The sequence below is a fragment of the Pipra filicauda genome, unplaced genomic scaffold (assembly GCF_003945595.2).
Source record: "Pipra filicauda isolate LSUMZ 115617 unplaced genomic scaffold, ASM394559v2 scaffold10_size6260569_pilon, whole genome shotgun sequence".
NCBI classification, from domain to species: domain Eukaryota; kingdom Metazoa; phylum Chordata; class Aves; order Passeriformes; family Pipridae; genus Pipra; species Pipra filicauda.
In genome coordinates this window covers 2609542-2623576 of record NW_024103541.1, presented here as the reverse complement: position 1 = coordinate 2623576, position 14035 = coordinate 2609542, and the positions used below count along the sequence as shown (strand labels likewise).

General features: G+C 37.1%; 1 protein-coding gene across 7 annotated transcripts in view; it reads left to right on the top strand.

The window, feature by feature from the left end:
- The window catches only part of MYLK (myosin light chain kinase), a 201432-nt gene that overhangs the window by 144251 nt on the left and 43146 nt on the right, over nucleotides 1-14035 (top strand). For all 7 annotated transcript variants that reach the window (XM_027714929.2, XM_027714928.2, XM_027714930.2 and 4 more), the window contains 3 exons: nucleotides 8216-8266; nucleotides 9931-10058; nucleotides 13323-13476. In XM_027714929.2, coding sequence (XP_027570730.1) covers nucleotides 8216-8266; nucleotides 9931-10058; nucleotides 13323-13476 — 333 coding nt within the window. The remainder of the gene's footprint in view (nucleotides 1-8215; nucleotides 8267-9930; nucleotides 10059-13322; nucleotides 13477-14035) is intronic.

Genomic DNA, 14035 nt, shown 5'->3' with positions numbered 1-14035 from the left:
ATTTGTACATACATTTGTCAGGGGCAAAATACACAAAACTGATCCAGTTTCAATTTATACTGAAATCCTTATCAGATGTAGAGATTGTAAATTTCCTTACCTGAAAGAGGATGGGCTTAACAAGTCAGAAGTTTGTGCATCTTCACTTTATTTCTCTTGAAAAGAGAGTTAATAGAGAATGGCTGTGAATTAAGATGTCCCAATCTAAAAAGGAGATACATTTTTACTCTAATCCCATCTAACCTTTGTTGCCATGTCAAGTCACCAACAGTCCTAATGGTATTGAAGAAATAGAGAACAAAAATTCCTAAAAATGCCACTGAATGAATTCCGAATTTTGGATAGTGAATTCAGTCACAACAGTATATACTCTACGGGGTACAGAAAGTATATACTCTCTGTCACTTTTATAAATAGTTTTCAGGAGAAAAGATCCATGTTTTCCTCTTTCTGTAAGGAAGTGCAAGTCAAATTTCATGGTTAGCAGATATGTCAGCCTTTTCTCTCTTCAGATAAATTGTAAGTGATCCTTGTTTTTTTGCCCCAGTAGGAACCTTCAGGAAAGTAATTAACTTTAGGTTCCTGAAAGCAAAGATCAATACATTTCTTTTTTGTGGATAATGGTGAATTTTGTCAGTATTTTAACCTGTAGAATTTGTCTTGCTGTGAGAAGAGTTTCTGACCCAGTTCATTTGACTGCTAATTCTGACAACATAATTTTACTACTGGAAGCTTGGGTATTGTAAGCTACAGAAATCCAATAGTAAGTAGAATTTTGGGTATTATTTGTTTTGATATGCACTATATACTGAATTCTGGTGTAAAATAGACAGTTATTCTCAGAAGAGCATCTCTGAAGGCAGCTTTGTATCATTCAGTGATTAACAATATCTCTGAATGGATGCTTGCAGTTTTACATGCAGCAAGATTGCTCCCATGCAAATTAGGAAAATTACAATGTATTTCTTTTTGCTTACAAATAGTATTCTGTCACCAGAATTTATTAATAATTATGCAACTTTCCAATGATAAATAGAATAAATAGCAAAGTTTCTGAGGATAACCAACAGATCCACCTTTGAATCTGGCTGAAAAAATCCTAAGGAAGAAGAGAGGAAGGGCACTTCTGGAGCTGGTTCATTCTGCACTGACTGTACTGACTTGGGCTTTGCCACTTGTGTCTTCTCTAGGTGGATGTCAAATGTTACTGAGTTAGAATAATAAAGTGTCAAGTTTCTTCTGTGCAGATATAAATGACTAAAAGAGGCAGTGGAAAATTGGAACCTTTCATTATTTACCATATTGCATTCTCTGTGCTATGCCAGAACAATCAGTGGGTAATAGAAGGGTCTTCTAGTTTGACACAGCCCTGCAGCAGAAACACTGAGCCAAAAATTCTCACCACTTGAACATTTCTGTAGGGAGCTTTGAAACTGCTGTAAAGGGATTTAGGTGTCCAGTTCCCTTTGAAATTAGAAGTTACTTCAAAGTAAGCTTAAAGGGAAGGGCTTATTGCAATTACCAAAGCCACTTGCAAAATCTTCAGTGCCTATTAAATAAATGTTTTTGTCACAACAGACTGTGGAAAAATCAAAGTGCTGCTTGAGATTTTTAAGAGTAAATAAAGATTTCAAGGTTTATAAATAAATATTCTTTTTCAAAAAAAACTATTACTACTCCACACTTCCAAGTATGTTGTTGTCCTTAATGCGTCTTAAGCTGGGGACCAAAATTAGCCCATGATCAGGCACATTCATTTGCAGATCTAGAACCCAGCCTTCATGATTCTCAGTCTTATCATTAGCTCAAATGCAATATCGAAAATACTACAGATTATTTTAACTGACATCCCAATAATTTCCAAAAGCATATTTTTAAGGCTTTTTTCAAGATTTGCTGATGAAAAAGGCACATTACAGAAGCCAGATGCTATTTTTCCAACTTTACCATGGCTAAGCCCTGCAACATAACTTTACTATAGTAGGAAGAAACTGTATCCCAGTTATTGCTACTGAGAAAAAAAATGGCTTTAATGCTTTAGAAAATAACCTTCATAAATCTAAGCTTTGGATTAAAGTGTTTGGAAAGAAATGCCCAGTGTTTTTTTTTGTAGGGCTAATTCACAGCACTACTTTCAGTAAATATTAAGAAATGGCAATTATCACCTGTCATAATCATTGGTATGAAAACTTAACAGGATATCCTGGATTCTCTCATCTGAGTAACACTTTTTAAACCCACTGTTCTGATATCCAGACCACATACATTGAAGGGATGACCCAGCACAGAGGTTGATTGCACAAATGTAAGTTCTTCTATTCAGTTAAAAATAAAGTTACATCAAAGAAAACGACTTTCTCCACACAACTTCGAGTTATTTAGCAGTATTTGGTACCTTGCTGATTTAAATCTTTAATATCTGCTACTATATAAAATGTTTGATTTCATGTCAAACACATTTTTGGTAAAGTAACTTCTCTTGCTGATGGTTCTGAATAGAATGTCACCAGTGACACTGTCCAGATCAAATCCTCTGGAAGGTTGCACTGTTATCTTCCCTGATCTGAATTTTTAGCATTATTGGTACTTGCATACAAGGCTGCCCAGTGGCATCTCTGGAACATGAAAGTAAATGTGTTAGACAGGACTCCTTATCATGTTAATATATTCTTTTCCTAGTGGGGGGAATTCTAAGTATTAATTACCATGGAAAAATTATGAGTCAGTGGCCAAGTGATTAACATGCAGTTCTGTTATTTACTCTTTAATAAACAATCTTGTCAGAAAATCCAAGTCTGCAAACACCATTTTAAGAAAATGTCATTAAACCATTAAACTTGATGCGTCCAGTTTAGATAATATGTAACTATGCCAGTAAATGCTTCCAATTTTCTGTTGATTTCCGTTCTATGGAAATAATATGAAACACGGCATTGATTAATGTCAAATGTTTCAAAATCTTAATTTCATGTCAGATTGTTTTGTCCCAAGTATAAAACTTGCCACTTGCTAAGTGAAGAACTCAATTGCTAAGGAAGCTGATCAAGTCAGAGATGTTCTTTTAATTACAGAAATAAGAGGGCTGGATAGCAGCTGTGGTCTGGTGACTGTACTTCTCCTGACCTCTTTGGTCCCTTGGATGCTTTTAGGGTCAAAGAGGCTATCCAAGCCAGTTCCCTTAGTCCCATTCATTTCCCAGAGGGCTCATGCTGCTCTGCTCCTGGCTGCTGCAAGATCCAAGACATTTTCTGCACAGTGAGTGCAAGTACTTAGTGTGTTGGAACAACATGACTTACGTTGTCAGTGAAACCTCTGACCAAACATTTCAAGGAAAAATTAATCTTTTTTCCTAAGAGAAGCCGAAAATTCCGCTTTTAGTATATGTAAATCAAATTGCCATTAGCTATTTTTAAGACCTAAATAAGATTTCTCTGAAACTCTGGGTTATGAAAGGTGCTGCCTTCATTCCTCAGGCTCAGGGCCCAAGGGTGCCACAGGCCCTCACAGCCAAGTTGGGCTGAAGTAAAAAGGCAATTTAACTTGGTGAGACTGAAGGTTAGTTGCACCACAGATGAAAAGAAAATTCAGTTATTGTATGTATAAAGTGAGCAATGGAGAAACAACTAATTTGTTGTCCAAATCCCTTCCCCTGAGTGCCCAGTTCAGCCCTGCTTCACTAATGCTGGGTTTGGCATTTTGAACCTCTGCCAAGTTACTTTACAGCTCTCACCATACTGATATTTTCTGAGTTAATGTTGGCACAGAACAGTATTTTCCATGTGTATTTCATGCAGTCCAACCTTCATATCTGTATGTTGACAGAAGAAGACAGAAATGTTTATTGACTGTCTCATGCAGAGAAAAATGGATAGTTACTGTAACAGGCCTTGAAGAGGTGCTGTGCATCATTAATTTCCAGTTCAGTCATTGACCAGAAATCGCAGATCTGAGGCATGTCATAGAAGCATTGACCAAAGTTTCTTCTCTATAAAACAGGGACCTAAATCCAATGGCTTCACTAGTGTGCAAAAAGCACATAGTACCTAGCTTTTCCCACTGACACAATTTGGAGCTCCTGAATGTGCAGATGACCTGACAGTATTTTCCTGTGTAATGGACTGGTAGCTAGTAACCTAGTTTAGATTCCTGTTCCTACACACTTGGGCACAGGGTTTTGCCATCTAATTGTAGATGTCCTTGCAGAACATGGGAAATGTGAAAATTAAATCTATATTTAAGAAACTTACATTGCTGTCTTGCTCCCACCAAGAGGAATTTTAGTGGAATTCACATGACCCGGGTTGTTTATAAGCTCTATTTGATACTGCATCTTTTCTGCACTGCTCAGATTTGCTTTAATTGCAGAGGTTGCTCAAGCACTCTGCTACTCAACTGCTATGGAATTGTTTATTCCTCCACCCGAGCTGTTTTCAAATACTGAGTTATTTTCAGTGTACCATATCACATTATTGAAGCTAGTGTATGCTAGCTCTCTTGTGACTGCAATGCAAAAGTGAGTATTTCCTGGGTTTTATTTTTATTTTGAGACGGAGGAGTCTGTATTTTTTTTTCACTTGGAGTACAATCTCTGCGTGATTTAGAAACTAAATATGGGATGTTGCAACAAAATGACAGTTGTTTTTAATGAAAAATAAAATAAAAGCTTTTAAAAACTGTTCTGAAGCACACAAACTCAAATAACTGACTTGTATGGAACTTAGTTTTCTAATTTCTGCTTTTCATCAAATTTAATCAGAGTTGCTTTCTGTTTTATTATATTTAGATACTAAATGTTATGAGAAATTTACTCTTTGAGAAGCAATGTAGCAAAACTTTTAAAGCTTCCAAACCTTTTCAGGCTACTGGTGTTTGGTGCATTATGACTGTCATTTTACTCTCTAGCAATTAGCATAGGTTAATGGATTTATGAACAAATTGGTAAATAATGATGTGTTGTCTTTTTCTGCTACAGTTGTAGCCATCATCTTTCTCCTATTTTATCTTGTCTGTGCTAATACCTGTAACAAGTTTTTGTACCATCAACTAAGTCTGTGGGCGAAACAAGTATAGAGCAGAATAATTCATTGCCTTGACCACAAGGCCAAGTGTTTGATTTTTTCTGCACTTCTAGCTGTCAGTCATTCTATGTTTTTTGGCATAGCAAGGAGTAGTGAAACTTTACAGACAGTCACCTTTGATTCAGGCCCTGATATCTACCCCCAGAAGGCTTTTAAAGAGATTACACTGAAGGGATTCATTTACATGTGAAAAAGAGAGACCTCATAATATCATATCCTGTAAGTCCAAAGGATTCAAGTGAGATGGGGAAGAAGGAGCAGATACTTGAATCTCTGTTTTCCATAAATTTTCCATAAATATTCTTCTTACCATAGTGTCTGACACCTTACAGAGATGACTTCTTTTTTCAGTTTCTCTTGAACTCTGAAGATGAAATCTTGACATGTTTTGCATGAGGGGAAAATTGTTTCCTATGTGTCTGTTGTATTAGAGTGCCCTAATCATCAGCCCTTCTCCTATCCTGAGCTATTCCATGAGCAGACAGAAACAGGGATAACATCCTTATGTTAACCCAGTTAGGTAATACCTGTACTTGTTTACCAGGTGCTGAAATCCATCACTACAGAGGATGTGCACATAATTTTAGGCATGTCCTCTGGGGAAGACAGTAGGAATTATGGATTAATTGGAAATACTATCTTGAGTACTGATTTTTTTTCAGATCCTAAGAGTTTTACTTCATGCTTTATGAAAGCAAGTTGTGTAGAGAGCCATTTCAGGGGAGGTCTATGCCTATTTTTAGTAAAATTCCAAAAAAGGGAAGCAAAAAAGAAAGACAGAGGCTCTGAACATATCTGCTCTCACAAATACACCATCGGGGAAAGGAATAGAACAACCAAATGTCCAACAGCTCACAGCCTGTATGGGATCTTTCCCTTTTTCAGTTTATGTCCCCCCCACTCAAACACAAGCTCTCTAAGAGGCAAACCTGCCTATAAAGTTATGTAAATACCAGCCCTTTAATGTTTATGTTAAGTTGCTTCTAGAAGGCAGATTCATTTAAGGAGGGAATATTAGTCCTTTTTCTTCCAGGCTGGTTTTCGGCTTCAGCCTATTTCAATATAAATATCAAAAGAGAGACAAACAGTCTTAAAAAAAAAAAATGCAGCAGAAGCAGACTTGAACTAACATTTCCAAGAAGCTCAAATATTTTAATGAAAACAGTCATTTGACCTTGTGAACTTTTGGTAATTTTATTAGATTTTTTCACTGTCTCCAGCAGCTTTTGAAAGAAAAGTTGCATTTCAAAAAGATGCATAAGATGAGCTGGTATTCTCAAGGAAGATCTACAAACAGTGGAGTAAACACTATTAGCCAAAGAAGATGGCTTCACAGAGCCAGAGACCTGTCCTTGTACTCATCCCCTTCCACCCCATCCCTGCCTTTCATTTCTGCTCAGGGCTATTTGTGTCTGCAAAACAGGATATTCAACCAGACCTTCCAGCAAGCCTGCATGGTTTGATGAAGTCCAGTGACAGTCTGTATATCCTCAGTTAGGTGAATATAGTGTCCTGGTGGGTAAAAACTAAAATTTAAGCAAAAAAATTTTATTTACTTATAAAAGGAAGTACCCTAGCTGAATGAAATGATGCGTTCATGATCTCTGCTTTGCTGCCTTGGTTATTCCAGGGCTAGGAGGTTTACCATGAATTTACTCCACTTACAGGGTAAATGAACCTAGTGGTTCATTATACATCCTAGCATGTATAGAATCATTGTTCTTGTTAATGTGATGAATTGAATGTCACTGACTGTAGTTGTGAATGAACAAATTATGCAGTTGGGATCCCTTCCGTGATGAACTGAGTGGTTCATGGGGCATCAGATGATAAGTTCTGGGGTATCAGCTCTATTTGCTGCAGTTAAAGGAGTTAAAATAGAAAAACCTGCTTTTATTGGCTTGGTGAATTTAGGGTGATTTTTTTGCTGCTCAGTGTCTTTCTAATTTGAAATAACTTTAGTAAATGAAGAAAACAATGAACAAAAAAATTCAAAACTTTTCAGACTGTTATGGCTATCACTAGGCACCTATGTATATTCTGCCAGATATTCTAAAGCACTTAGTACATCCTGCTTCCCTTGGAGGCAATGACATCTTAAAAGCCAGACTACTGCAATCAAGCTGCCTACTTGAGCTTATATAAGGAAATAAGGAATGTTCTTTCACAGCAGACACCATCCTCTGACAAGGACGCTTAGGACAGCAGACAAAAAGAGAGTGCTCAAAAAGGAATGAGCTCCTCTGCTTCTGGAATTCAGTGGTTTGAAAGCATCCAAACTGTTACATTTCATGGCCCCCACTAGACCTAACTCCGATTAATTTGTGCTTTTGAACCTGTTTATGTTTCTACGTAGTAAAACATTTATGTGTCTGTGAACGCAGATTATGCATGTTGTATTTAAAAATAATTCTGTTTCTTTTATGCCTGCTGCCTGGTAATTTAATTGGGTGGCCTCTAGTTCTTGTTTTGTGAAAAAGAGTTAATAGTCCATTTTCTACCTACCTGTCTTCTCAACTGTGTTTCTACTTACAATTCACAATTTGTAGAACATTATCTTTTTTACATGTCCAGATTTCAAGTTCTAAGTCATATTTTTGTTGCCATGACCCTTTTTTTTGTGTGTGTGAATGCAGCCAAAATTTATACCTGTTTAGGGAATAGGATGAGGCAGAGGGGTGATACTAGTACTTACTGTTGGTATATCACTGTTTCTTTGCTAGCTCACAAGTGGTATGACAAGCAGTACGTGGTGTTAACTGAGCTCATTTAGCATTGATTATGCTGGAAATCTGAGCAGAAATTCAGTATGAAATGGATCTTTTCTTCACCCCAGTTAAACTGCCATAAGGAAAGGACTATTACAGATCATGGGAGACGTGTAGCAGATTTCTTTGATTCTTTTAAAAGTTTCAGCTTTAACTGTGAATATTCTGAGCTTCATTCAGGATACTAAAAGTGTTTTTAGAAAGTATTTTTAATTCTTAAGCTTAATATGCTGGAAGAATATATTATATTTTCCAGTGCCAACAAAGCATTGATATGGATGTTTGTAGTTAATCTGGTGCCTCCCAAAGCTCACCTTTGAATTAACATGGTTTGCTTTTTGGTTTTTTTTTGTCTTTTTTTTTAACTAGGCGAAGCAACGGTGAAGAAGAAACCAGCTCCAAAGACTCCTCCAAAAGCAGGTAGTTTGTTGCACGTCACCCACATTTCCAAGTACAGCTGTTCACCTAATAAACTTGTTTGTATATGTGATTAAATGGTGGGTAAGTCCCTTTTCAGAGTTGTTTATGAGGTTACACTGTACTAAGAATCAAATTATGAGCATCCAAAGAAGTTACTATCAGATAAACTATAGCAAGGTCTGTCTGAGACAGGGTCCTACGAAATACTAGGAGCAGTGTGTTGCTCGTGCCCTTCTATATATCCACAACATACCCTGGCCTTCTGTGAAAAGAGACTTTTCTGTGTATCACAGAGTGCCACCTCTGCATGAGTAGCTACCACTGATAAGGTGATAGATTCTACTTTTCCTCATCACTGGCATTATGGTAGCCTGTTCATGTGTTTGCAGTCTCCTAGGCAAAGCTATCTATATTAAAAGTTACGTGGAAAGTTCCTCTATAGGAACCTGCTTTCAGTGTCTTAAAACTTTGTCAGACTTTTAAACTGTTCAAGCTGTTTTGTACACCAGATATGTGCCTCAGCCTAGTTTCCTTCAGATATTTTAAAAAAGACTTTTCAAAGAAAAAGCCTAGAGGATCGAGGGGAAGGCCTCTTTGTTTTAATTACATTGAAAAGGAAAAGAAAGCACTTTTTTCATGCCCAGTAGCCCTGTGCTTTGGAAAGGAATGTTATATTTGGCAGTGAGGTCATTCTAATATTAGGGAGTGCCTCTTACCGTTTCTGTCAATAGGTCCTCAAGTCTGCCCCCTTCCCCTCCAATACACACACACACAAGAATATTTTTTTATTGTACTGCTTTTATAAAGCAACAGTACAGATTTCACCCTGGAGTTTTCTGGCCTATGATATTTCTGGCATCTGACCCCAACAGCTACCGGAGTCTGACACACTCAGTAGCACAACTGAGAGACAAGGATGTAGCACTATTAGCAGAAGAGATGTTGTGCCATCTATTGATACTCAGGCAGTGAGAGGGAAGAGGAGGAGGAATGTCTGATTCAGGAACAGAGAAGTATGAATGGGACAGCAAGGTTTAAAAGAAGCTCTGCAATACACAAACAAAATGATTCATCACTGCTCACCGGAAAATTTAGTGTGATGGATAAAGACACCAAATTCCTTCCTTGTCTCTCATGATATTTCTGTTCCACATAATGTTTATCTGGCTACTGAAGCCGGAATCTTCATAGGTCTTGAATCTTAAATTTTTCTGAGTGCTGCTGATGACATCAGGGAGCAGGTTTGCAGACCCCCTCCACACATGGAGATTGATAAGAAGTTAGCTGGAGCCATTCTTCAAAGATACGAAGTGCAAAAGAAAAAAAAAATAAGTTTTTCTGAAGAAAAAATCCCCAACAAAAAAATTTCATAAGCTGTCTATTTGGAACTAGTGATAGGTCTAAATGTTTTTGTCCTTTGGATGTCTGTACCTTGGTTTTGCATGAGCAAACTTCGGGTGGATAGATTGTTATTGCTTCACTCCACTAGAATTAACAATGTCCACAGAATTGTTTCATTGCAAACAACATGTAACTGTTAATCTGGATTTCAAATGCTGCTCTGAAACAGTTGAGCTGACACATGTATGTGTTTTGAATTTTTTAAAAAAATTAAAGTATAGAAACCTAAAGAGAGATTTTATTTATTTTGTTTTTCCCATCAGCTGCTCCTCCTCAGATTACTCAGTTCCCAGAAGACAGAAAAGTCCGTGCAGGTGAATCAGTGGAACTGTTTGCCAAGGTGATAGGAACAGCACCCATAACTTGCACCTGGATGAAATTTCGTAAGGAGGTAAATTGTTTTTTGGTCTACTTTAACAATCATTGAAAAAGTAGAGCTGGAAAGGAGCACCAATGACCATTTCCCATTTGTCCATTTCCCTTCCTGAGGAACATGTCACTCCTGACAGATGTTTTCCTCCTGTCTGCTGAAAAAGTTCTACTAATGAAGATTTCACAATCTCCATTAGCAAATTATTGCAGTGCTTAAATATCCACAGTGGGAGAATTTTTTTTCCTGATGCCAAACCCAAATTTTTCTTGCTACAGTTTAAACCCTTTTCTGCCTGTATCCTCCTATAACAAATTATCTTTTCTTTGTGAAAAGGCTTAGACCATATAATTAAAGGATAGGTGATGGAGAATATATAGGTATCTGAAAAGTATCTGTCACAGGAGATACTTCTGTTCTTCAAAATGACTTCTTCATTGATACTGAGCCTAAAATTATGTCAGACGGGCAAAATGCCATATAAAAAGCTTGAGTAAATTGTATGACAACACAAATATCACCTTACAAGGCACAACAGCAATCCATGGCATGAGTGCCCTCACACTCTGGGTTTAAAGTTCCTTCTAGTTGAATTAATATACTTAAACTATAATAAAAGTGTCCGTAAGGGCAGCTCCTGAAGCGAGTTGCTATAATGAAGCAACTTAGAATCAAACCACTTTAAATTAAATAACCCAATATGCAAGTTCAAACTGGAAGATGAAGTGTCATGTTAGGACAGAGCAAGTATAAATATGTACTGGAGCTGCTATTCTGTTTACTTTATTCTGAACTTGTTATGCACTCTATAGAGCATAAATAAAAACATCTCCTCCTAGAAGGAAGTTTAGACTTTAAATCCAGATGTGTCAGCATTTAATTGAAAGAATTCAAAACAGTTTGCTAGTGCAAAGGGTATTCCAGAGTCCATCCTTCCTAACTCCAAATAACCTCTTACTTTAGGGAAAAGGGTGGGTTTTTTTCCTGAACTCCTATATTTTCTTAAAATTCTTTAGCTTCAAGACTACTACTGTTCAAGACTATTACTTCTTCTGCAGTTAACTAGTTCTTTCCACAAAAAATAGGTCTCAGAAGCTCCAGTGACATTCAGTGTACGGTTTTGCTAAACGCTATCTTAACATTTAGGTAAAATGTACCCTCAAAAATAAGTTTCTGGTTTGTGCAGAATTCTGAGTTAATTTTTGAATACCATAATCTTATTCACATAGATTTGAAGGCCTTTTTTATATACAAGAGCTATATGATAACAGAGACTAGCAGCTCCTATTGCCCATATTAGATCCATAATCTGTGATTCGACATATTTTTTCCTTTGTAAAATTCTATTTTTACCATCTTTATACTTTCTTTTTAGTTATTCACTATGAGACAAAATATTGCAAAAACATACATTAAAATTACATTAAAATTTTTATATGGTTCATTATGGCAAATGAGATAGAAAAGGAAAAAAAACTTCAGGAAGGCTACTAAAAACTGTAGGAGGACAAGTGAGGGCAGCAGTCTCTCATTTATTACTTTAAATGGGGAGCCAGTTACTATGTCCTGTGCTGCCCCATTATTTTGCTTTATTTTTCTCTTATACTTCACCACATATTGTTTTAGGCTTGGATTTCTTCCTCTTCTCTAAATGTGGTTGATTTCAGCTCTGTTCCATTCCCAATCCTAAAAGTGAAAATCAGCCAAGTGTTTTAACAATTTGCTGGGGGTTATTCATACTCATTATTTGAGCAGACCCAGGAGGAGGTGAGTTGTGATTTCAGCCCTTCCACTGTTTGCTGCAGTGTGCCAAGGAACTTGTCCTCTCCACATTCCTTCCTCATATTCCCTCAGGTGCAAGAGCCACTCACAGGTATATTCCAGGCAAATACCTTTCGCATGAAGAAAGGGAATGTCACAAATTTGTGACCCATGCTGTTGTACGTGGTAGCAGTGTAGTGGAGGGATGCTGGAACTGTGCTCAGCTGAAGAGGGGAAAGCCTTTCAAAGCCAGGGAACACAGGGATCCGGCTTCATGTTCCCCATAACCGATGCAAGCCGCTGAGCATCCTTTCAGGGCTTTCTCTGAATAACACAGATCTAGTTCTACTATTACCCTTTGGTTGATTCTAATGAAGCAAAACATAAGGAGTTCAGAATCTCACAAGTATGGGGCCAGAGCAGAGGAACTTTCAGTATAATTTAAACTGTAATGCTACATAATCCCATTTGTTAATTTTCTGTCTGAATTATTGTAGGAGAATCTTTCTCAGGTTACTTTTGGGTATAGGGCAGTGCATGTGTAGTATCTCAGTTGAGGAAAGAGCAGGGAAAGTCCTGCTCTTAAACTTTTAATTTCTGTTCTCTGGATATATGAGACAAGATAAGGCAAACTAAATAGTCTTCATTTTTAATGAAATTCTGAGAATGACTTGGAAGAGTCACTTATCTAAGAAGGAAGTGGTGGGAGGAAGAAGGGCATTGACATTATGTTGTCTGTTTCATAAGAACACAGTGTACAGCTTCTCTAATTGCAGTGTAGCATTATGAGCTTTTTAAATAATCTGTCATGTCTCAAGCTAATACTGATTAAAATCTAAGTCACCTTGGCCATTTATGCTATGATAGCTCTGTTTCAATTAAAAACTAGTTCATAATATGCCCATGGTATTCAGCAGAGATTTTGATTTTCACTTCTGCAGAAAATAAAAGTGCTATAGAGAAGCTCATTCTGCTCTTTGAATGTCTCTCTGCACAGCTGTAGCATTACATCTCCATTTCAGTCAACGTCATCTTTAACTGTTCAAACCCAAGAAACTGTGTGCTCTGGTTTATGTGGAAGTACAGAATAAGGCTGGTTAAGACAAGAGGGCAAAAGTCACAGCCATGGATGATTTGCACGTTTGGCCTCTGTAGTGGAATGGCAAATGAACTAGGGCTAAACCCTTGGTCCACTGTGGTTTCTGTGAGATACGTGAGACCAAACTTTGCTCTTTTGACAATTACACAGTTTCCACTTTCAGCTTGTCAAAGAGAAGTTAGAACAGTGAAACTCCTGGTCTTTAGTGAGGTTCCAGTAACAACAATGCTCCCTGTTGCCTTTGCAGGACTGGAGTCATTATAATGTTCCACTGCATTTCTAGATGCTTTGTGTTGATTGCGTGTTTTAGCAGCTGCACTTTTTCACTTCTGTGATAAAGTTATCTGCAGATAATGTTAAATATGATAATATTTTGAGCTCTTTCGGATATGAAGAAATTTATAACTTTTTTTTTTATTTGGCAGATTAAAGAAAATGAATATATTAAAATTGAGAATGATGAAAACAGCAGCAAGCTAACAATATCATCGACAAAGCAGGAACACTGTGGATGTTACACCCTAGTTGTAGAGAACAAACTTGGCAGTAGACAAGCACAAGTCAACCTTACAGTTGTTGGTAAGTCCATGATAATGTTTTATATATATACTCATTCTTCAGACATCACTCTGCATTTGAATTGCATATAAAGTTACACAACAAATCAAATAAAATAATCAGATAAGTTAAAAACACTAAAATAAAAAGCTAGTACTTCAAAAAATATCGGGACTAGGCAGTGACATTGTAATAAGGTCTATAAGCAAGTTCATTAGGGCTATACTGTGTTTATTTTGAAAAATTTCCAATTCCAGACAAAGATATAAATAGCTCAGACTTAAAAAAAAAATAAAAATCCACCCACAAGATAAAAACAGCTCCTGTCTCCATTTTTTGTTAGATACCGCTTGTTTTTCCCATTTAATGTTTGCAGCATCCAGATGTTTGCTGGACTGCCAATTTTAAAACTGTTAGTTCAGGAAGGATTGAGGTAGTTCCTAAAAGTCTGTGCAACTGAAAACATCCTGTTGCTTGGGGGAGGGAGATTTTGTCCTTTTAATTTAAATTCCTACAATTGTCTGCTGTTTTACAGTGACAGAAAGCAGGGAACAGAGGCGCTCTGGTTGGAATATGAAGC